This window comes from Cupressus sempervirens, chromosome 3 (assembly GCF_028749045.1).
Source record: "Cupressus sempervirens isolate cs-2001-9-10 chromosome 3, ASM2874904v1, whole genome shotgun sequence".
In the NCBI taxonomy this organism is placed as follows: Eukaryota; Viridiplantae; Streptophyta; class Pinopsida; order Cupressales; family Cupressaceae; genus Cupressus; species Cupressus sempervirens.
Genome location: NC_143120.1, coordinates 265,081,235 through 265,107,086, shown reverse-complemented (window position 1 = coordinate 265,107,086; position 25,852 = coordinate 265,081,235). Strand labels below are relative to the sequence as shown.

General features: G+C 34.7%; 1 protein-coding gene across 1 annotated transcript in view; it reads left to right on the top strand.

Moving 5' to 3' along the window:
• The first annotated feature begins 6,805 nt into the window (after positions 1-6,805).
• LOC149565918 (disease resistance protein RPP8-like) overlaps positions 6,806-25,852 on the top strand; it is a 69,041-nt gene continuing 49,994 nt past the window's right edge. The window contains exon 1 of the mRNA XM_089819374.1: positions 6,806-7,559. Coding sequence (XP_089675500.1) covers positions 7,021-7,559 — 539 coding nt within the window. The 5' untranslated portion in view covers positions 6,806-7,020. The remainder of the gene's footprint in view (positions 7,560-25,852) is intronic.

The window sequence follows — 25,852 nt, the reverse complement described above, 5'->3', positions numbered from 1 at the left end:
ATTAGGGTTCTATCCTTTATAGTGGAACCGACTAAATCTCTTGTCAAAATAGCTTCTTTGATTTATTATCATACCATTCAGGTTCTCAATGGTTACTTGCAAACATAACAGCAATGAATGTGTTGTGGAAAGATGATGACATAGAAAAGTTGAGTTTTCAAGTCTCGAAGTTGCATGATTAGTTTTCTTAGAGTTTTAGGGATTCGGTTATAATTAAAAAAATTGATTTGGGTAAAGGTAAATAGGTACAATTAAAGTGTACATGAAAGAGCTTTTTAGTGTTCAAGGTTTAGGAAAATAATTAAATTTTGATTATAGTTCATAAGGAATGTAAACTTAGTGTCCAAACATACTGCATTGGTCCAGAACCATAAGTTCTAGTGCTATAGGAACATTTAGTTTGGGTTGATTTAATTCGGTTGTTTAAACCATAGTTTCATGTCTCCTAAGGTATGATATCAAATTTGAGAAGAATTTAGGTTTTCCAAGTTCTAAGTTGAATTCAAGATAGATAGATTTAGTTTTAGTAAGGTTAGGTTCACATGTTTCACCTTCTAACATAAGGATGGGAAAAACACCAAAATTTTAACACATTCAGATTTTAACCCTAATTAATGATTAGGTTACCCTTACTTAACTATATTTCATTCCACAACATTAGGTTTGACCAATTACATAAATTACCTTAGGTTTAATTTGATACCTTACACTCATTTCATTAAAATAGTTCAATCCCCTTGGTGTATGATTTTGCACTTATAGCTTTACCTATCAATACATTAATACTTGATTTCCAATTATTATCATAACATAGTATAACTAAGTAATACATTAACATCAAAATCAACTCCTAACATTAAGTCCTAATCCACTAACAAGTCATCTATACAAGATCCTTTCTATAACACCTTCTAACCTTAACATTAGCCTAACTAGCCAATTAAAACCATTTTACAAATAAATAATATTATTTTAAAACATTGAATTTAATACCAAAATAACTCCCTAAGAAAATATTATTCATTTTAAATATAAAATATAAATAGACAACTATTTCTATCCCTAGCTTTATAAGCTAACCTTTCCCCTTATATTCAACTATACATTTACGTAAGTTGATTGAAACAACCAAAATAAAATAAATAATAAAATAATCTATACAAGACATTTATTACAATTCCCTAAACACTTAACCAATCATAAATTCTATTTGAAATACTACTCATACCTTTCTAGTAATACTAACTGTCCCATTTGCTAATAATTTAAACTATAATACAATCCACTCAAAACACATTCCAAGAAAACATGTCATTAAATTCCATATTTAAACTATCTACTAACTAATCTTTAATTTTCAACTTAGTAAACTCAAAATAAACTAGTAAAAAATGTGAACATTAGACAATCTACTAACTAAAACTTACTGACCAATCCTAACTAACCACTCTAAACCTACCACTTATGAGATACCCCTTTTAATTTATTTATTTTATATAAGAAAATGGATAAAAACATACATGTCACACAAAAATTAGTTTATTACCATCCTAAATTATTTATTATACTAAAACTAAACATATTTAAAAGAGGCTAAACATGTTGACAAACCCAAACTCTACTCTATGGGTATACCTACCCAAACTCCACCTAAACCTTGTGCCACTTGCCAAGTGGCCCACTCCACTTGCTTTCCACGTTCCCCTAAGCTCTTGAATGCCTATACTTGGATAAGAGAGAATATGAGGTGGGGTGGGGACCACGTGTTATCTCATCCTCCTCCCAAGTGGGTTTTATTTAAAATGTTTATTTTTTGTTTAAAAAGGTTTTTCCCCCTCCACTATGGGGTATAAAAGGGTTGTTTAAATCATCCTAAATCTTTTCTTAATATTTTTATTTTTTAGTGGATTGCAATTTTCTTGTGGAAAGCATTTTTATTAATTCATACATTTTTCAGCATCTTGTAGATTTATATTTGAGTTTTCTTTGTCAACATATTTTTTTTTGTTTCTCCATCTCTTATGATTTTGATTGTTGAATTTAATTACATGGTAATTAATATTTTTATATAGATTGAGGTATGTTTTAAATTTGTTTCCATATTTTCAAATTAAGAACTTTAATCTGTTGTTCAACCATTGGATTTACTAGGTAAGTTAAGATGCAATATAGGAGGAATGAAAAAATTGACATTGAATCTTACCTTGAACTTTATGAAAAATTATTCAAACTTAAATTTAAATTCCTCATACAAAATTAAGATCTTTATAAATATCAACCTCTTCCTACATTATTGATAATTCAAGCTTTCAAGACTTAAATTATGGACCCATTGTTGTCCAAGTGTTACAAAATCATGCTCTGATACCAAAATGTCATGCCCAAAAAGCCATGGGCAAAACACAACAATCAAATTCCAATTTAAATTCCCTCATGAGATGCCATGATCCTATTCATGTAAATTTCTTTTTCTTTCATTATTGAAATTCAAGATTACAAGAAGTTAAATTATGAATTGGATCAAACTTTGATACTATGCTATTCGATTTCATTTCTTAGCAAATCTTAAAGTGAAATCGATTTTGAATTCTTATCATCATACTATAAAATTTGTTCATAAAATAATATCCTTTTTTCTTATTGAAAGTGATATCTACAACATGAAATATATTCCAACAGATCATAATGGAGATACAATTCCTTTCCAATACATGATTACAAGTTCAACAAGAAAGTGTGACAATGGAGAAGTCTCCATACAAAGTGACTAAAGAATTGCACCAAGAATCCCATTCCAAGTTTGCTCCTTATTTGAATCCATCAAAATCTACAAGTAAACACAAGACATACCATGAAGACCTCACCTCCCAACCTAGGTCTCAAGAAGACCACCCACCGAGCTAGGAGAAAAAATAGCCAACTAGGTGACAAAAAAATCCAATTCACAAACACATATTCACAATATTAACACCCATTCAAGGTATATTCACAATTGGGTTTCACCATGATCTCATTACAAGGAGTGAAGGCGGATGTTCCATGTAGGAGATGCCAATGAAAAACATACTAAAAAACACGTCTCTCCAAGGCTAAAATTCACATACAACTTCCATACTTCTTTTTCCTTATCTCCTTACAAACAAAATTAATAACAATGGCATGCAAGGGACCATACACCTTGCATTTTTATCTCTCTTCTCACCATGAGAAGAGATTCTACACTATCATGGAGTCCAACTAACCCCTTCCCCCATACATGGCCATTTCTTCTGTATCCCATGTTGAGTAATGCCATCACACCCTTCACAATTCCCTCAAGAAAAGAAAAAAGAAAAGTAGAACATGAACAAGTATGAAATCAAACCAAAATCATATCCCTAACATAAAAATGTCACAAATTACATAATACACATATGTAAGAGATCATAAACACTTACTAATCTAATTGTAAAACAAGAAACAAGATTGCATGGAAAGGAGATCGCCAACCTTCATAAGTGTTATGGAAAAATGATGCTTGAGAAGACCCTGATCCCTTTAGCTTGTTTTTTCCCATCCAAAATTCTCCTCCCTCAAGATATATAGTGGTTTTTTGAAAAATCTAAGTCCCTCCTCTCCCATATGGCTCAAGATGGGAACTTAGGTAAGTGGGCAATTTCGTGCATCATGAATTTTCTATCTTTACTGAGCCTCTAAAGTCCAAATGAAGTTGTCCTATAGTAAAACTTGTCCCCCACCCATAGGTGTATCACATGGGAACTTATTTTCTACTAAATTTGCACCCTAGGACCACTTTTGAGCACTCAAAAGTCACTATAAATTTTGAATTCTAAATTCATGATGATGGGACCTTTCATGATTCTATTTGGTAAGTGGGATTTAAGTTGGGTTCATCTTAATTATTTAGTTCTAGGTTAGGTATCTCTTGCCAACACTTTTTCATATAACATTTACATTTAAACATTACAAGTGTCAAGTGACACCATGAAATGACATTACATAAATTGGGTGATAAATCCACCATAAAATGAAATAATCTAATAGACGCATTCAATTTATGATTACAAATAAAATACATAACAATGAGATTTAACCTCTTCATTAGGTTCAACCTTGGCTTTCACAGATTGAACATAGGGTCAGTTATTGTTTCTCCAATTAATTTTCATGGTAATTTTCCTGCACACTCAATTCAAATATTAGTAGTTCGATAAAATCACATGTATATATAAACCAAATTGCATAATCAATTGACAAAACATTCTAAACCTATTTTTAAATAAACTTTTCCATTTCGGCACTTGAACACAACATAGCTTGGTTGCATAATTGAAATATCATAACATTTTCATCAATTCAGATTAAAATATTGAGATAATCATCATAATGCATGGATATACCTAAAACATCATAAATAAAACATATTGAAGTAATCAACACATGACATAAACAATATTGATAAATGTTCAAGTTCATTGAATATAATGTCTTAAATGTCTTAAATTTTGATTAGTCAGGGCTAGGCATCACAAATCTATAACAAGTATCTCCATTGGGATGTCTTTTTGTGCAATTTCTCCATTTTTGGTTTCTTTGATTCTTTCACTTTTTAAGTTTCATCAAACTCTGTGTTTTCTCAATGTGTTGTTCCAACTGGACTAATAGTTGTATTGTCACTGAAGAGATTGAATCTCTCGATCTTGAAATGTAAAAATTCATCCATGTGTTTCTGTCAATTTTGTTGTAGATTTTGCAATATAAAAAATCTACAACTTCCAAAGGAAGCTTCTAGAAAAAGCTTTAAATTTAAAAATTGTTCTTATCTAACAAATTATATATATTTTTTAGAAAAAAATTATTTCTCTAATTGTTAAGACCAATGATAAATAAGAAAAATCACATTTTAAAATTATGAAAAATAATTATCAAATTTTAACTTAATAAAATTTAATACTTAATTTCTATTAGTTAATCAAATTGGTCAAAATAGAAAAGTTTGCATCAAATGAATCCATTAGTTATGTTGCCATAAACAAGAACTAAAAATCATTTAGAAATATAGATTATACTCTTGCGCTATGTGCTCTTCCCTATAGCATTAATTAAACCTCAATCATAATGCTTTTCAATTCAAACGTCCATCCGTTATAGATTATTAAAAACGTAACCCTAACCCTAATCCTAACGTTACTAAAAACAAATTTTATAATTCATCTTACTTGAACACAGGTCTAATATAGATTTTATGATATTCTCTCTTTTCATTATATATATTTATATACAATCTAATTATTTCATTATATATTAGTTAATTAAATTCCGTAGATAGCAGATGCACGATTAACTCGCTTCTGTAACACAATGTATTTTAGGTGGGCGTGGACAACGAAGGGAGCATATTTTTAAATGGACCACAGCGTGTCCAAATTTGCTGAAAGTGCGCAGAGGCAACTTCGTGTTCTCTACAACAACTCAATTTAAAACTCAATGTCCATCTGTTACAGATTATTAAAATGACGTTATTACAAACAAATTTTATAATTCATCTTACTTAACACAGATCTAATATGGATTTTGTGATATTCTCTCTTTTCATCAATATATATTTATATCCAACTCGACTAATAGCTCTATTGTCAACGAAGAGATTGAATCTCCTGATCTTGAAATGTAAAAATTCAGTCATGTGTTTCTATCAATTTTGTTGTAGATTTTGCAATATAAAAAATCTACAACTTCCAAGGAAAGCTTCTAGAAGAAGCTTTAAATTTCAAAATTATCCTTATTGAACAAATTATATTTTTTTTTTAGAAAAGAATTATTTCTTTAATTGTTAAAACCAATCATAAATAAGAAAAATCACATTTTAAAATTATAAAAAATAATTATTAAATTTTAACTTAATAAAATTTAATACTTAATTTCTATTAATTAATCAAATTGATCAAAATAGAAAAGTTTGCATCAAATGAATCCATTAGTTATGTTGCCATAAACAAGAACTAAAAATCATTTAGAAATATAGATTATACTCTTGCCCTATGTGCTCTTCCCTATAGCATTAATTAAACCGCTCTTCCCTATAGCATTAATTAAACCTCAATCATAATGCTTTTCAACTCAAACGTCCATCCGTTATAGATTATTAAAAACGTAACCCTAACCCTAATCCTAACGTTACTAAAAACAAATTTTATAATTCATCTTACTTGAATACAGATCTAATATGGATTTTGTGATATTCTCTCTTTTCATTATATATATTTATATACAATCTAATTATTTCATTATATATTAGTTAATTAAATTCCGTAGATAGCAGATGCACGATTAACTCGCTTCTGTAACACAATGTATTTTAGGGGGACGTGGACAACGAAGGGGGCATATTTTTAAATGGACCACAGCGTGTCCAAATTTGCCGAAAGTGCAAAGAGGCAACTTCGTATTCTCTACAACAACTCAATTTAAAACTGTACTCTTCTTTTACCCAATTTAAAAAAATTTCGTGTTCTCTACATCAACTCAATTTAAAACTTTACTCTTCTTTTACTCAATTTAAAAAAATTCGTGTTGTCAGTGGGTTTTGTGGAAATAGACGTGCACTGATGACGAAGAATTATCAGTATCTCCTATAGCCTCTATTGTAAGACGCGGTTAGTGAGCTTTTGAAAACGATCCAGTTATCAAACAAAAAAATTCACTAGTTTTAGTAAATTTGAAAAAAATGTTTTTTATAAATGTTTTGATACTTTTGTCTTGAAATTAGCGAGCAAAAGAAAGGTAGATAATGTGAAAGTCATTGTGTCCCATCACTTGAAAACGCCGCTGGAACATTTTGAGCCATGCTACAGTCAGTGGAAGGCATCTTAGATTAAAATATCAGTTGTTGGTCCCGCTATGCATTTGGTCAATGTTACATAGAAATATATTGGAAATATTTTCTCTTCCTTATAGAAATCCAGTCCAAATTTAATTCTGAGTTAAATTTTCATTCGATCTGGTCGTGCCCTCGAGCCCATGGCGGCTCCCTCCTCATTTTGCAAGTGTTGTTTTTCCTCCTCATTTTGCAAGTGTTGTTTCAGTGAAAGGGAAACGTCCGCTGCATCAAAGAAATTATATGATGCATTCATCAGCCACCGAGGCCCCGACACGAAAGATACTGTGGCTTTTGCACTCTACGATTCATTGGAGGAAAAGGGCTTTTGGACATTTCTTGATGTTCAAGAATTACAACCTGGAGATTCAATTGAGTCTACCATAGATGATGCCATTTACTCTTCTGCAGTGCAGATCGCAATCTTCTCACCAGGATATGCGGAGTCCATTTGGTGTCTAGATGAGCTGGTTTGCATGTTGAAAACCAAGGCTCGGTTTATTCCTGTATTTTGTGATGTGGAGCCTTGTGACGTTCGCTACCCTGAGAAAGGAGTTTATAAAGATGCATTTGCTGAACATGAAAGAAAGGGGAGAATCACCAAAAAGAGGCTCAAACAATGGAAAGGTGCCCTTCGCTCTTCTTCACTCAAATCTGGTTACAAATTCAGCACATCTAACGAGTATGTCATACCCTCTTCATATCATTTATAAGTTTTTAACACTATTTCGTTGAACTCGTAATTTGATTTCAATCAGTTAGGATTTTGTCTTTTTATGGCCAGATTTAAGCAGCATACAGAGTTAATGTGTACCTCAATGTGAACTCCACTTTTGTCCTGTTTTTTTTCCTTCCGTTACAAATATTGTGCATGGATCGTTAGTTTACAGTCTGCCGTTTGATTTTCCTCCGGCTTGCTTCTTTATTTTCTGTATATAAATATTGTGCGTGGATCATCCACTTATTCATAGCCATTTCTTTTTCACTCTCCAATAAAGTTGAAGGCAGGAGTATCTCGTAAATCTATAGATTGTAATTGTCTTTAAGAAAAATAAAAATCATCTGGGTATCTGGTAAATCCCCTGCAGCCACTTTATGGGTTGTGGGTGTTTTCTTTTGTATGTTTTTGGGTCAGATCTAGTGGGAAATTCCCTGCAGGCAGTTTATGGGTTGTGGGTCTTTTTTTTGTGTGTTTTTTTTGCCGGTAAGGATTCTTGGGTCAGATCTAGTGATAAATCCCCTCCAGGCAGTTTATGGGTTGTGGGTCTTTTCTTTTGTGTGTTTTTATTGCCGGTAAGGATTCTTGGGTCAGATCTAATGGTAAATCCCCCTGCAGGCAGTTTATGGGTTGTGGATCTTTCTTTTTGTGTGTTTTTTTTGCCGGTAAGAATTCTTGGGTCAGATCAAGTGGTGGGTGTTTGACCTTTCTCTTTCCGTCTTTTCTCTCTTGCCAATGGCCACATGTGGGGTTTTTTCTGGTCTTGCTACCTCCTTTGAGGTGGGATTTGCTGTCCATTTCTCAATGGCGATTGAGGAAGATATTAATCACATTAATGAGGAATAAATAAACAAATTAAACCATAAAGGTAGCACAATAATACTATCAATTTTCAGCATCAACTAGTATGTTCCATACTTATTGTTAAATGAATAATAATAACAAACATTGAAGTCCAGAGAAGAATCTGGTTTATTAACTATAATGGTGGACGCCTACTCTGGATTTTACCAGATTCCTCCTACCTCATGGAAATGGTTGCTTCACTAATTTTTCACGATGCAAAATGCCATTACTTCAACTATTCTTTCTTTTCTCGTGATTTAAGGAACCCTAAACATGTTTCTTCATTCTCAATAAGCTCTCAACGGTTTTCCCAAGAAATTCAAATTATGTGATCCCATATCGCTACGATTTCCCCATATCATTACATTTTCGTTACAACTAATTTTATGCACCCTAATAAATTTAACAATATCCTATCCCCTGAGTTTAAGGATTTCTGGTGTTTCACGAATTTCTGGTCCTTCACAGATTTAAGGGTCTTTATGTGACTGCATAGCCTCTCTGGTCCTTGACAGATTCAAGGGTGTGACTGCAGAGCCTCGCGGCTAGTTTTTTCCTAAGGAGATCCTTCTCTTTATTTTTAAATATATTATATATTATGGTCTATGTACCTTATATGTTATACTACATAAAATAAAGGACGTAATATACTTATAAGAATTTTAATTAAAATTACTACCATTCAATAAAATAATCCTGTGAAAATTCTATACAATATTTTTTTACATTTGATTATAGAAATTGAACTACAATAAAAATATAAATTTTAAACTTTAGACTATCATAAACTTTTAAATAATAGACTTTTACAAAAATTATATATTTTTAAAACACATTCTTCTAATGTGTAAAAAGTAAAATAGGATAAGTACAATATAATTTTAAAAATGAAAAATATAACTTACTAATTATAATAATCGATCATTTATTGAAATCAAATACTACTCTTTTTGCATCATATTATATAAATATATTACAATTAAAAAAAAATTAACATTAGAATAAGAACATTATAATTAAACTTACTTAATCCAAATATCTAAAACTTTCTTTTGAATTTATTTAAAACAATTAATAAACTTTTAAATAGAATTGACTAGCTTAGATATGTACACAACCCATGGCAAGGAGTTCGCACCTTACTCCATCAACACGATTGGACTGAAAGAGCAAGGATGATTGTCTAGGCAACGACAAACTGTTTTAATGAAAAATCTAAGCAAACAGGAATGTAATGTTTAAATGGGGTTCATATCTGAAGCAATAATTTCATGTGTTTAAAGATTGCCCCTACAAAACCAATGTCACATCAACAATCTTCATAAAATGCGAAAAATTCAATGAGTCAAAGTCATTTGAATATTGATGAGTCAACATTATTTGATTAACTATCATTAACTTTAACAAAAATGATACATGTACTAGATACTAGATACCAGATACTAGATACCAAGTACTAAAATACTGAAACGGTTTGAACAAGATGGCCAAAATGTAAAGGAGCTCCAGAACCTGTCAAAGAACACAAGGGCGAGAATATTGCAGGTGTGCTTTACTACCCTACCATGAAGTTGTTAAGCTTCCCCAAAATCTTTCCTGACATTAAAGATAGCCATCCCAATAACAAGGAAGACTCAATGAGAAAAACCAAGAGAAGTAATGGAATTGTGTCTATAATCAATTTCATGCTCAATATCAAGCACCTCAGAATCCATCATATCAAGAGCTCATCTCAGAAGGTATTCTTCAAGAAATGAAAAAGGTCATTAACACATGAATATAAATTGTTCAATACCTACCACATGTGCATCATTCAATAACTATATCTATGATTTCTTTTACAAAATTCATTTCTCATCTCTTTATAGACAAAAGAAGGCTTTGTTCCACTACAATATAAGACTAAACTTAGTCTTCTAAAACATGAGTAAATTATACAAAAATTATTGAACATTCCTATTTTTTCTTCATAAGATCATGCTTTATCAACTAATTGATACAATTCCAATACACTATATGTATCATAACAGAACACTTATGATGGTCTTTCAAGATGTACACTAATAAGGCTCATTCTACTATGTATACTTATATCTTTTTCTAATAAGCATACAAATCCTATCTCATTTTCGAAGTGAGAAAGGTTGAGCATTCTTCATCAAGTTGACAACAATCTAAATAGTAGTTATATGAAACACTAGCACTTAATCAAAATAATACGCAATATCTTACAACAAATAACAACTAATTTCCAATAATCAGAAGATATTCCATTCACCTGCACTATCATCGCATATGCATTAATGCAGGTGGTTTCCAAAGTAAAGTTAAATAAATCACAAAAAGGTTTTCTTAAACTCAACTCTTCAAGATGTCATCCAAGTTTGCCTATAACATTATGCATAACAATGATGAACAAGGGGTTTATATTACTATTATGTGACTTACCATGAGGAATACAATGCTAGTTCATTCATCAATCATGGTATTACATTCCCTATAATAAATAATGTAATGAACAACATTAATTCAAATATTTCATGCGACATGTACCTTATTTATTGGTAAAGAAAATAATGAATATCATTAAGCATGATCCAACCAGTCATTACCATGGATACACATGTACAATTAAAGATACATGATAGGATTAGTCTAGGGTAGTGTGGATAGTTGATATGCACTCCTTGACATCACCTTCTTACACAAGGTTAACCCTAATCAATTAGAGATAAATTTCTCTTAGACTAACCTACCCATCAAGGCTTGCATACTAGCTTGAAATTTCATTTTAGGCTTCCTTGCTGACTTATCTAATCTTGCAATGTTTGCAAGCTCTTTCCAGGGTGTCTTGGACTTCTTTCCATCCATCTTTAACAATCCATACATTGAATTTCTATATGATCTCTTTAAACCAATGGAAAACTCCTATTTGGCCTAATAGCCCTCAATTAGCCCTCCTCATGGAATGAATTTGGATTTGTGAAAATATTTCCTTAAGAAGGTCCCGAACTACATCAGATTGAGATACCCTTTTCAAAGGCCTTCAAGATTCTTGAGGTCTCAAGTTCCCAAAATCTACCACATGCCCTAACCCAATTTTGGGGGTTTGCTAGGGTTTACCATCAATACAGACTAGTCAACAACAAAACCACTTTTGCTCCTACACTAGGGACTTCCAACACTCCTCCTTGCAACAATAGAGTCTCCATTCAATTCTCTATCCTTCCATAACACCCTTCATATTCAAAATGCTTGATTCTTGCAAGAAAACTATTTTTCTTGGCTCAATTTCTATCCGAGTATAACTTTGTCTCGCTTAGGGCTTCTAAGGAAATTACTTGGCCCTTTACATCTTGCTCCATTCTTCTTACTACACAATGTACAAGGTGTCAACTAGAATTTCTCAAGGTTTCGGAGAGTTTCAACCATGGGGAATGCTGGTAGACACCATTTTCGAAAGTCTACCCAAGTACTGGCCAGCAAACATGTTGTTTCCTAAAACATTTAATGTCAACACAAACTGGTTGCTAAGAACTTATAACCAAAAAAAGAAACAAATATAACTAATGCAGAAACTAGATTCCAATGAAAAAGAACTTATTCAATCTCATTTCAATCAAAATCCCATTCTTTCATTCAAATAGTCATTGAAGTCATTGTCTATTATATGCATCCGTACAACTCCAAAACTTCCAACCATACATATTTAGTGACTTGGAGGGATTTAAAAAATAATTTCCCAACTAATTGAACCAACTTCTGATCATTGGTAACCAACTTGTGACTTCTAATCACATTTGCAACTTTTCACATGAAAAATTGCAATTTTTGCAAAATTGTCAATGTGCATTTTTATTTTTTTTACATCTTAGACTTGGTAGGACTATACCTTATGTTTCCAAATCATCCATGGAATTTATTTAAACCATTTTTGGTTCATTTGCATGCCTATTGACCAACTGAGATGAGGAACCTAGAAAGGAGATTCCATGAACCAAACTAGAGGAAATGAAGTGGGCTAGCAAGTAACTAAACCCTTCAGTAGAAAGAACATATAAAGTTGAAGCCAAATGGAAACCCTGCCAAATAGAGTGAAAGAGCCCAGAGGCTTTAGATTAAGAGCTATTGATAGTAATACAAGCATTAGCATCTCCAAAAAGCATCTCCATAGACTGAAGAAAATTGGGACTAAAATCTAAAGCTTGAAGCATAGCCAAAATTAAGGGTCATTCAATTCAATCATAAGCTTTAGCAAAATCGATTTTCAAAAACATAGACTTTTGATTGGATTTGCGAGCCCATTCCATGCCTTCCAAGATAGCAATAATGTTGTTAAGAATATACATAGACTTAATAATGCCAGTTTGCTCTAGTTGCACAATTAAAGGTAGGAGATGGCAAATTCTAAGAGATATTACCTTAGCAATAATCTTATATGACATATTAAATAAAGTGATGGGCTGCCAGCTACAGATATCCTCAGTATCGCCATCTTTAGGTATGATTTTGATGTTTCCCTTGTTGATAATGGGTCTTAGAATAATAGTCTTCAAGATAAACTTTATGTAGGTCTAGACCAATAGACTCCTAGAAGTGCTTGTCAAGGAAAGCCATCACACCTAGGGGATTTGTCATCATCCATGGAAAAGATAGCCTCCTTGAGGTCTTGGATGGTGAGAAGCTGCTCACAAAAAGCACATTGCATGATTGTTAGGTGGTTTGGAGTAACATAAATATACTTTTTGACAGCTTCTTCTTGAGCAACCAAATTTCCTTGTGAAGCTAAAACATTTTACTAGTGGTGAAAAAGGTCTTGCAGGATGTCAAGGAGATTGAAGAGGAAAAAATTGTCCTGTTGAATCTTTTTAATCCCAAAATTAGTATGATGGGCTCTAAGAGCTTGGAAGAACTGTTGAGAAGCCTTATCACCAACCTCCAACCAATGGAGGCATGCTTTGATTTGGGCCCCTCTAGCAGCATAATTATCTACAATCTGCTTGTCATGAAGAATCTTAGCAAGCTAAATTTATAAATCAACATCAAAAGGGTTAAGGGTGAGAGCTTTAGAAGCCTCCTTGAGGGCCTTGGTAGTGGAGTCATAAGACCGTCATTTGAAAACTACCAACTGCCACCCATAGATGAGCTGAAATCTAGTAGTTCTGGAAACAACATTGTTACACCATTGAATTTAACCTATCTAAGAATGCGGATGTGGCTCCAAAAAATTAGACATGTAGGATATTAGCAATAGTGGAAGCATGCATCAGTACTGACATATTGAGGGAAAACTACATCTTGATAGCTTGTTGGAAAGATGTATGCCAAGAAATGGTAAAATAAATGGTATAGTGGTCTGATAACATCACATCTAGCAGAGGAATGACAAGTAATTCTCGATGCTCAAAAAAGGATAAAAAGGATTATGTAGTAATCATGGCACGATTGAGACATTTTAAAATGAGGTCAAAGCCAGCTCAAAAATTAGACCAAGTGTGCCAGATCCCACTATGCTAGCGGCAGTTAGTATTGGGATCATAAAGGCCCAATTTATTATGCATGTAGTACCAAGCTTCCCTTTCCCTAGGTATCTAGTGAAAAGGAAAAATGTTGTCTTTGTCAAAGGCCAGCTCAACCATATTAAAATCACCACACATAATTCAAGTAGTTGGAGGCAAGTTGTCAGCCATCCAGCACCATAATTGAGATCTTTCCACAGCATCATTGAAATTATAAACATTAACTACTCCAAAGGAATGATTGTTGATAGAAAGTGAAATCAAATTATTCTGTGCATAGGGTCAGAACCATGCGAAATAATGGCAAAATAAAGACAAGGTGATAGAAGAGTAACTACACCACCTCTACAAGGTTCTAGTTGAGAGGAAAATATAATGTCATCTGGCCAAATGATGTGACATGCAAAAGAAAGCATTAACTAAATTACCAAGTCTATGATGAGTGTCCCTAACATAGTACTTTTGTAATGAAATAACTTGCACAACAGAAGAAATAATATGAAATATTATAAAAATACTTGATAATAACTGAGAGTAATAGGCCGCTTCAAGGGGGCAACTTACAAATATCTCCAATTGGAACACACTTCACAATCTCATGTTGAAATAAAACTCACAACCTCCTATATATACCTAATTATCCTTAGGTTGAATAGACACAACCTTACATAACACTTAGGCTGACCTACCTACCTAAATAATAATATAATAATGATAACATGACTTAATTAAGGATTAAGATAGCCATAAATTGACTATTCATAACCCTATATACACAATATTAAGGGTGTAGCATGCCCCCTCTCTTGAAAGAAGCATTGTGCTCAACAGTAACCAAGTGTGGATTGTTTTAAATGAATTCCTCATCCTCTCATTTGGCCTCTTGAAATAGTAAGTTCTTCCATGAGATGAGATATTGAGTTAAGCTTATGTTCCTTAGCTTCTTCATGCATGTTTGAAGAATGCACTCTGGTTCCAAAATTATTCTTCCTTCTTCATCAAGTTTTGGTAGTACTATTTGAGTAGGAATATTCTACCCACTTACCTTCTTTAAACAAGAAACATGAAAAACTGAATGTATCTTTGTTGTTGGTGGCAACTCAAGCTTGTAGGCAACACTACCAATCTTTTGCATGATTTGGTATGGTCCATAATATCTTGGAGAGAACTTATTATTCTTTTCTTGTTTCTTTATTGAGATTTTTTTATAAGCCTGCAATCTCAAGAAGACCCAGTCCTCAACTTAAAAATTTCTTTCACTATGATGTTGATCCGCTTGTTGTTTCATTCAATTTTATGTCATAGCTAAATTCTCCTTGAGTCCTAAAAGTGCCTATTGTTGATGAAGCAAGTGGTCCTTTACTACCTAAAATCTTTGTGACACCTTTAATTATGATGTAATGGAATGAGGATGATATCCATAAAGTGCCAAAAATGGAGACATTTTTTATGATCTATGAAAAGAAGTTTTGTACCAACATTCTGCAAGATGTATCCAATCTACCCATTGAGATTGTTTTTCTAAAGTGAAAAAACATAAATATCTTTCCAAACATTTATTAACAACCTTATTTTTCCCATCTGATTGAGGATGGTATGAAGAACTATGAGCCAATTGAGTACCCAAACATGAGAATAAATTTTTCCAAAAGTGACTAGTAAAGATAGGATCATGATCACTAACAATAACCTTAGGTGTACCATGTAGCTTTTGGATATTCTCCAAGAAAAATTTTGCCACTATACTTGTTGTAAAATGATGTCATAATGTAATGAAATGTGCATATTTAGTGAGGCAATCAACTATTACCATGATGACATTATGACCTTTAGATTTTGGAAGTCTTGTGATGAAGTCCATGGACACCTCTTCCCAATGTTGGTTTGGAATAGATAAAGGTTGCAAGAGACCTAGTTTCTTAATTGTTTCTCCCTTATTTCTTTGAGAAACCAAACATTCAGCCACAAATGTTTGAACATCACCTATTAGCCCTTCCAAAAAAATATTGCTTGACTCGAGGATATGTATTCAAAAATCCTGAATGAGCACCAATTGGGGAATCATGTAGTTCTTTAAGAATCTTGTGTTTAAGAATGGAATTCTTCTAGAGATACAAGCACTCTTTATACCAAAGAATATCCCCCTTTGAACAAAACTTATATGAACTACTAGGGTCACTTTTTATTTGCTGGATGAGATTACTTGTTACAACGTCATTTTGCCACTCTTCTTTGGCTTCTACCATACAATTTTCTTGTATTATTGAAAGGGCATACAATAAGGCTTTATCTTTTTCATCCTTCTCGAAAAATGAATTGGCCACAATATTCTCCTTTCCTTTCTTGTATACAATTTCAAAGTCATATCCCAACATCTTAGTGACCCATTTTTCTTGCTCTTCTGACAATAATCTTTGTTCTAAAAAATATTTTAGGCTATCATGATCTATCTTAACCTTGAAGTGTCAACCCATTAAATAAGGCCTTCATTTTTTGACCACATGAAGGATTTCTAGCATTTCCTTCTCATAAATAGGTTTGAGTTGATTTTTACCTTTTAATTGATGACTCTTAAAAGCAATTGGATGACCTTCTTGCATGAGAACTCCTATACCATTTATAAAAGCATCACATTCCACAATGAATTCCTTGGTGAAGTATGGAGTGGCAAGCACTGGAGTTGTACACATAGCCTTCTTAAATTGCTCAAATGATACCTTAGTAGATTCATTTCAATAAAAAGAATCCTTCTTCAATAGAGTGGCTTCTTAATAGTTTTTGGAATAGGCCATTCCATGATAGCCTTAATTTTGTTAGGGTCCACCTTTACTCCTTCATGTGAAACTATGTGTTCCAAATACTCCACCTCCTTAAGACAAAAAGTACAGTTTGATGGATTAGCATAGAGTTGATGATCTTCAAATAATTGTAATGCTTGATCTACATGATGCAAATGTTCTTCCCAGGTCTTGTTATAAATTAATATATCATCAAAAAACACTAACACAAACTTTCTCAAGAACTTCTTAAAAATGGAATTCATCAAACTTTGGAATGTAGATGGTGCATTGGTAAGACCGAATGGCATAAATTCATAATGACCCTCATGAGTTCATTCAAATGTTTTCGTACAAATATCTTCCTCCTTAATCCAAATTTGGTGATAACTTGATCTAAGATCTAACTTGCTAAAATGCATAGCTCCATTTAATTCATCTAGAAGATCATCAATGATTGGAATAGGAAACTTACCTATAATGGTGTACTTGTTGAGCACTTTATAATCTCGATGCATGCACCAAGTTTTATCCTTCTTATGCACCATCACAATAGGTGAAGAATAAGCACTTTGGCTATGCCTGATAATTCTTGCCTCTAGCATTTCCTCAACATTTTTTTTTATCTCACTTTTTTGTATGTGCGGGTACCTATAAGGCTTGATGTTTGGTGATTGGCTCCCTGGAACTAGTTGTATGGCATGGTCATGATCATTCTTAGGAGGAAGTCTTTTAGGCATATCTCCAAGAATCATTGAGTGATGATCAGTTATTGCCTGTAAATCTAGATGAGTAAGAGCATTAGATTGAGAGACTTCTGATGAACATAGCTAGGCCACAAATCCATCCACACCTTTCTTAAGATTTTTTTGTATTTGATAAGAGCTTACCATTTGTGGGGATTTTTCCTTCAATCCCCTTAGCTCCATGTCGGTGAATAGATTGTCCCACCTTTACAATTAACTAATTTTGCTCTATGCCCATTTCTTAGGGGAAAACAACTATTCACAACAATTGAAGAAGTTTCTACCCTACTCTTTAACTTCTTCTCTCAATTTTCTCAAAGTACAGCTCCCTTTTCGGATTTACAATGAATTGAAATTATTTTCGCACTTTTACCAGAAAATGCTTAAGGGTCTCTCGATTTCTCTTCGGCAACGAGGTGATTAACAGCATCAATCATGAAACAATAATGAAATTGAAAACTAACATGTAAATAGAGTCCATTTCAAAGCATGATCTCGCTTCATTACATGCAACCTTTCAAGCAAAAACGATACTGAAACTAAACTAATTCTCAATCAACTTACATAAAAAGGAACATCAGCTAAGAATTCGAGATTCACAGTTTTCACTCACAAAGTAATGATAACATAATGCCTTGAACACAAAGTCTCAAAGCGTAAACCCCAAATCTTTAATATATGAATACCATAGCTTTCATGCTCAAAGTCTTCTGAAAGCTCAAAGATGCATATATTATCTCAGCTTGCTGTTTTTTTTTTTTTTAAACACTGTCTACTACTTAACTATCTATTGCTAAAGATACTATTACTTGAAACTTAAAAAGGTTTAATGCCCCAGCATTTATAGTATGAAATCCCGAAAAGAGCCTCCATTAAAACCCAGCTCTTTCGGTTAAAAACAAGAAACAATTATAAAAACTAAAAAGAAAGACGCCTAGCTATTCCTTTAAACTCTCGCGCCTTCACCTGTTTCCTCCTCTTCTTCTTCGACCGTCTGCCGCACTAATTTCTAGCTACGAAACGTGGCCACCAATTCTTGAGTTGCGGCAGGGTGGGTGTTTTTCAGGCTTAAAAGCCGGGCCCGACATGCATCTTTCTGCCACCTGTATTCTTTCATCTTCAAGTTCTGTCGTGGCATCAGGTTTCGGTTCAGCATGGCCTCAACACTCGCCAGCATGGAGAAATCTTCAGCTTTGGGGTGTTCGTTGTCCCTGATCTGCTCTGCCACTTCGGTGAAGCTCTTCGTTAGCGCCTCTACGTCCATGTTTCTCTCATCAAACTGCAGGATGCCCATTGGGTTTACTATCTTCATGTCCTTAATAAGTTCCTTGTGCACGTTAGTAATCCTGCTTTCAATGCTCTGGATTTCTTTAATTGCTTCCCTGTAGACCATTTTTTTCCAGTTCATGTTATTCTTCAGGACGAATAGCATGCACTCAGGACGAATAGCATGCGCTGGTCTACGGTTTTCATAGGGTTTTCACCCAGGAACTTAAGGACGCCGAAGCTTTCTATCTCTGTCACCTGGGAAACCAGGGATTGGCATCGTGATAACTCTGTTTCCCACACGGGTACTAACGTTTGAATTTCCCCTGACAGTGCTTCTCCTTCTGCATAGACATTTGTAAATTCTGAAATAAATTTGTTACCTTCCTGAATTATGTTGTTTACCCAGACTCCCATGGCCTCCATCAAGAGTTTCCCCCTTTGCACCTGTCTTGTCAGCAGCTGGCTTTCTGCAGAGTTGGGGTCGAAGGGTTGCGAAAACTGGATGATTGGCGCGACTCAAAGATTTACCAAGGAATCGATGTACTCGGCCATGGAAGTCACCATAGCTTTCAGCTCCTTCTTTTCTCTGCTGTCCTTTTCTGATTGTGTGAGCATATGATCGGCAGAAAACTTGAAAAAGTTGTTGCCAGTGCTCCTGTTTATAGTCCCCAGGTCAATGGAAGTGACCTTCAGTCCTTCCTCATTGATTTCTGTGGAATCTTGCTTCTGTGTATAAGTGGCCACCTCCGCAGTTATCTTCCCAGTTTGGGGGTCCTTTACCAACTGGGCGTCTGTTTTCATTTTCTTGGCCTTTGAACCTTTCGCCGCATATCTTGTGACAATGTCCTTAACTGGCGTAATCACAGGTTGTAGGCTTCTTTTCTTGTTGATTGAATTCGAGAGCCAGGAGGGGATGGCAGGGCTTGCTGGCCTCAATTGTGTATCCCTGATCGGAGTCAGGAATCTGAGCTGGTCTGTCTTGGGGGCTTCTTTAAATTGGACATCTCCATCTCCACTATCAGATGGCTCCAATCCCTCACCCGAGTCTAGGCCTTGAGATGCCATTTCGGTCTTTCGGTCCTCGACCTGTTCTAGAGTTTCGGATTTGGAGCGAGATCTTGTCCTGGGGGCCGTTGTTTGTGGCTGGAGATGAGATTTTTCCTTCTTTGTTTGAATGACTGTGTCAGCTACAACAGGGGGAGAGGAAATGTCAGACTGAAAAAATTCAAGAGAAGAAGTTACTTCAACAGGAGGCTCTCTGATACTCCTGTTAGCTCTCTGCTGCAACCAATCATCTGTAAAGGTAAGGATGAATCTGATTCTTCTATTAATGTCATCTTCCTCTTCTTTGAACCAGTCTACTGCCAAGAACCTTGCTTCGTCTAACTTTTTCCAACCAGGTTCAATCAGATTAAGGCCATCATCCATTATCCCTTCTACATTGAACTTCAATTTGAAAGCAAAAATTTGTTGAAGGGTTAGCCTTGTATGATCTTTCTGCAGCACTTCTTCATTTCTGCAATCTTCCCAAATATCTTCTAAATATGAAAAAGTCGAAGGACGCAGTTCTAGGCCAAGAGTCTCAGTTGCATAGCCTTTACTATCAAAATCCCTCCTTCCGCAATAGAAGCCAAAATTGAACCCTAGTAAATTGCTCCCAATGATGGAAGCATTATCCATGCTGCTGCAGACAAATGAACTCAATTCAATGGGAAAAAGTAACCTCTAGTTCTGTTTTGGCAGATTGTCTTTCACAACAAAAAAGAGTTGTCTGCACAATTCGGCCAAAATGAAACAATCCAGGGTGTACCTAGGTAACTTCATAGGTTCTTCTTCAAAACCTCCAACTCTTAAGTATGTGAACCTGGGAAACTGTATATAGAAGCTCCCATAGTGCAGTACTAACTTTTGAGCTTCTGTGGAGAGCCTTGGCATTTTCGTCTTTTTCAAAGACATATGGACATTATCCAGAAGCACATCATGAACCTTGTGGAAATCTTCTAAGACATTATCTCTCTGCAATAGAGGGCAATACTGAAACACACACATTTCTTCATTCCAAGTACCATGAGGCAAAGGGGTGAGGTCACAAGTACATGCAATACAATAGGTCAGATAGGAGGCCATGTAGAAATCTTCACGGAACTCTTTGGCACGCCTCAATTGTGTCCTTAGAGAGGTAGCAATGATTTCTGCCCAATCCATCCATTGCTCACCCTTCAAAACAATTTCTATATATCTAAACATCCATTCCTCAAAGAGAGAAACATCTGCTGAACCCTTCACACGATGCAACATTACGACCAAGTCATGAATGTGAGGTTGCATGTGATCTTTTTTAATGACTTTCGGTTGCCTAGACCCACCCCCATAATTGACTTCAGTCCATTTCCTGGCTAAGGTATTTCAAAATGTATTAGGATTCGCCCGGTATTCAGCCAAGGCTTGGGTAGGTGAAAATACTGCAAAAGTATTAGTCGTTAGACGCAGGACTGAGGCAACAGTTTCTCTCGAAATGGAAAGAATAGGGGTGCCATCTTCGCTCGGAATACTTTTACTCCTCACATCATAGTGATCTATACACAACTGCAAAAGTTCAGGGCTTACAAATGATGGGGGGAACGTTGCGGCCTCTATCAACCCACTGGTTAACACTTCCATGCACCCATTATTTTCATTAGAATATTCTAAAAACTTGGTCTGTAGGCTTTCTATCTTTACCCCTCTTAGATCAGTATCACATATAACTGGTCTCTTGCATTCCAAACCAGAAGTGTTACCCAAGAAATGCAAGACCGTCCTCGTGATAATCTAAAAAAATGCAGAGACTAAACAGACAAATCTGGAAACGAATATAGTTGCAGAGCAAACAGGATTGTCAAATTCTCACTTGTTCTTCGCCGAAAACCCAGAAAATCTCTCCTATTTCCTTAACAGCTCCCCGTCTATACCAGCTTCTCGCGTGATAATAGACTTTGGAGGTAATTACATGAGTTTTAAAGGAAAGCAGTAACTTCGTGCGAGGGTACGGGATAATAATTACCCACTACTTCAACATCACCTCCGCCAGCTTTCGCATGCTTGAAAACCCTTTGCATGAGCTCCACATTAAATTCTTTCCTTTTTTTGGACGCTTCAACATTAATCAAATTGAGTCCTTTTGACGGCTTGAAGATCTTCAGCACGATTTACAATGATTATCTTCCTTGGAAATAGGACTATCCTTTAGACCACACTCATCTGACAGGATCACGAGTGAAAGGCGGCATGTTGTCTTTCCACGCTTGAAAGTGATCATTACGTAAGTCTTGAACCACTTTGAACTACTTTGAACCGAGGTTCAAAGTGGTTCAAAGTGCTTCAGAAGAACAAACCACCGAGTGAGATACATTACCTGCGCAAAGAAAGCGTTAGTAATAAAAATCGCATCGAACCGCTTTGAACTACTTTGAACTATTTTGAACTATTGTTCAAAGTGGTTCAGAATGGGGGAAAAAGGGTTGACCGCACGAGTTTAAGGCTTTGGCTGGGCACTTCAAGGGCGTTAAGTTTCTACTGCGACAAGGAAAGTGGACGCGCTTGAGAGAAAAATTAAAACCGAAAGTGAATTGGCGACTATAAATGTGGCTAACACTCCACTACCTTTCCTTTTGATTGAAATCACATGAATAGTTCTTGGAAGTTCATCTCAATTGTTTGCAATGTAGTAAGCCATTGTACTCCAAAAACAATATCTCTTACGCCCATGGATATCACATACATTGGGGTATCAAGTTGATAATCTCCCATGGATAATTTGATGTTATGACACTTCCCTAAACAACTAATTGTGCCCCCATTTGCAATCAAAACCTGAAAATTTAGGGCTGGATATATAAAACAATTTAGAAGAGTTTCCAACTTTTTGTTGATAAAATTATGAGTACTACCCAAGTCGATCACCAGTGTTACTTTTTGCTTCTTTAAGAAACCCACTACCTTGAGAGTTTGTGGAACACTAAAACCTAAAAGTGCATGAAAAGAAAAAATTGGTTGAGAATAATTCAATTCTTCACTTGACTCCCTATCCTCCTCTGATATGGACTCATCCTCTTCTTCCTCACTTGGACCTTCAATATAGAACAATTTCTTTTCACTACATTTATGTCCTCGACTATATTTGCTATCACAATTGAAACACAACCCTTTTGCTCTTTTCTCCTTAATTTGTTGTGGAGTCAATCTAGTAGGTTGAGGAAGAGAAGGTGTTGAATATCCTTTTTCTCCTATCATATTAGCCCCTTGTTTTCTATGAATCAAGAACTTCTACTCTACCCTATGTGTCAATATAAAAGACTCATTTATTGAGCTAGGACAAAACATGGGCACCTCATGTTGAATGTGATCCTTGAGACCACCCAAGAATAATTCATGCAAGTTCTCCTTTGTAATTGTATCCACTCTTAAGGATAGATTTTGGAATGTTTGAATATAATCCTTAATTGATCTTGTTAATTGAAGCTTACAAAGTTGGCTAAAGAAGTTTTCTATCACACTATTGCTATATTGTGCTTGGAGTTCTTCTATAAAAATTGACCATGATACAGTGAGTCCCTTTTTCCTCCTATGAGTACAAAGCCAACGATACCAATGAATTGATTTGATTCTAGATATAAGGAAGCCATCGTGACCTTTTGTCCATATGGGATTTGATGTACTTCAAAAAAATCTCCATTTGATTTATCGATGTGAGAGGATCCTTGTCATCAAATTTGTGCATATCCACCTTTGGAATGAAATTTCCTAGATCTCATTGGATTAATAAAATTTGTGTCATTATTAGTCAGCTTAAAGGTTTCACCTTGATTGCTTGAGAACTCCTTCCTTGTCTCATTCATATAGGTGCTTAACATGCTTTGTATATCTAATATATCTCTTCATAGGTCACACATATCCCTATTAACCTCTTCCTTAAGCTTACTAAGTTCCTCATTGGGATTACTATCCTCTATTGCTTTCCAATCTTGAACAGAGGATTTCTCCGATGTGGTAGCATTCTTTTTGCCTCTTGTAGAAGGCCTCGTCATGATGAAAACCAATATTTTTAAAATAAATCACACAAATGAAATGTATCTTCCTTTTTTTCTTTGAATTTCTCCAAGATTTGAAATTTAGGCTCCTCTAATATTTATTCAAAAACCCAATACAAGTTATGATCCAATTTGGCAAGATGTGAGAGATATGAAGATCTCAATAAATTATGTAGAAATAGTAATTCTGCAATAATTTTCTCAAAGTTTCTCCAATTCCTCTAAATTTTGGACTATAGCTTCTTTAATATGGTCTTCAAAAACCCTTTAAAAATCTTTAAAAATTTTTCTCAAATCTAAAAGTTATGCTCTTTTCGAAATCACCCCAATATTAAGAAAAAAATTGGCCTCTATGGTGCCAAGATCATGCTATGATACCACTTGTAATGAAATAACTTGTACAATAGAAAAAATAATATGAAATATTATAAGAATACTTGATAATAATTGAGAGTAATAGGCCACTTTGAAGTGGAAACCTCCAAATATCTCCAATGAGAACACACTTCACAATCTCATGTTGAAATAAGACTCACAACCTCCTATATATACCTAATTATGCTTAGGTTGAATAGACACAATCCTACATAACACCTAGGCTAACCTACCTACATAAATAATAATATAATAATGATAACATGACTTAATTAAGGATTAAGATAGCCACAAGTTGACTATTCATAACCCTATATACACCAATATTAAAGTCATAACAACTTTCTAGAGAGGTCTATAAGACCTCACATGTTCCATGATAAAAAAAAATTCATGAAAACTCTTCCATATCATTTTCGTGCTCAAGAGACGAGTAGCTATTTTTCAAGAAAGTAGAAACTTGGTTGAAGCTAGAATGGAACTCTTTTGGACTGATAGCCCATTGTTTCTCCTGTAGTTTCATAGCACATCAAGGAGGACTACGACAACAACACAAATTATGAATCACAATGGATGATGTAGAAAATAGGAGTGGTAGCCCTTGCATTTTCCTTGATCCCCTATGAACTAATAGGGTTTGAAACGTAAGAAATAAAAAGATCTAACTCTGAAAAATCTGTCGTCAACTCTATAATGGCTGAGATTTGTGCTTCTGTTACAATAGGAGGAATTGAAATGACATCAACATATGATTGTTTAGGAGCCAAGGAAGCCTTGCCCTTCTACCCAATAGTAGTCCATTCCTCCTTTTTTTTTGCTTCTATTAGTTTGGTAGGGGCCTCCTTAGATGGGGATTTAACCCTGGGCACTACCAAAGAGCAATCCATATTCTTGTGTTCCATCAAATGGTACATATAATAGGTGTTGGGTAGGTTCAAATAGAGCAACTTCAAAGAGAAAGTTTGGGAACCAATATGTATCTCCACAGAGTCCTTGAGATCCTTGGCGAGATCTACCTCAACACAAATGCATTTCTGAGGATGAGCATTAACAAACTTGTTGTGCTCATTAGTAACAACTTTTTCAAGAATATTGGAAATGGACTCAATAAGAAGCCAACACATCAAGGGTAAACCTAGAAATTCAACCCCACATAGGAACCTTAAGCTTTTTTCATCAGAGACAGTGAAGTCTCACAACCATCTTTGAAACTCTAGCAGAGAGGAATGGACTGACCAAGGGTCATTGTTAAAAATGGCATCCCCCTGAGATGGGTTGGCAAAATGAAATAAAACAAAACTTATGGTAAGGTTTTGAATAGGATCAAGGCAGACTCCGTGAGGAGTCCAACTCTTGTTAACCCATTCTCAAAGCATGACTTCAGGAGGAGTCCTACCCAAAAAATACCCTATCAAGGTATGTTGTTCTAACCAATTACAATCAACATCAAATTCTTCTAGAGGAAGGATAATATTAGGATTACCTCATGAAAGATCTTTGAGATGAATTATGTTTGTTCAATGGAGGTGCCATGGCTTTCTACAGAAACAGTGTGAACACTAGTATCAACAACTGGATCACTGCTGGCTAGGGCCATTATAAACTAGCCCTAATATCTCCCACATTAAATGTGGTTTGACAGGTGGTGAACACAGA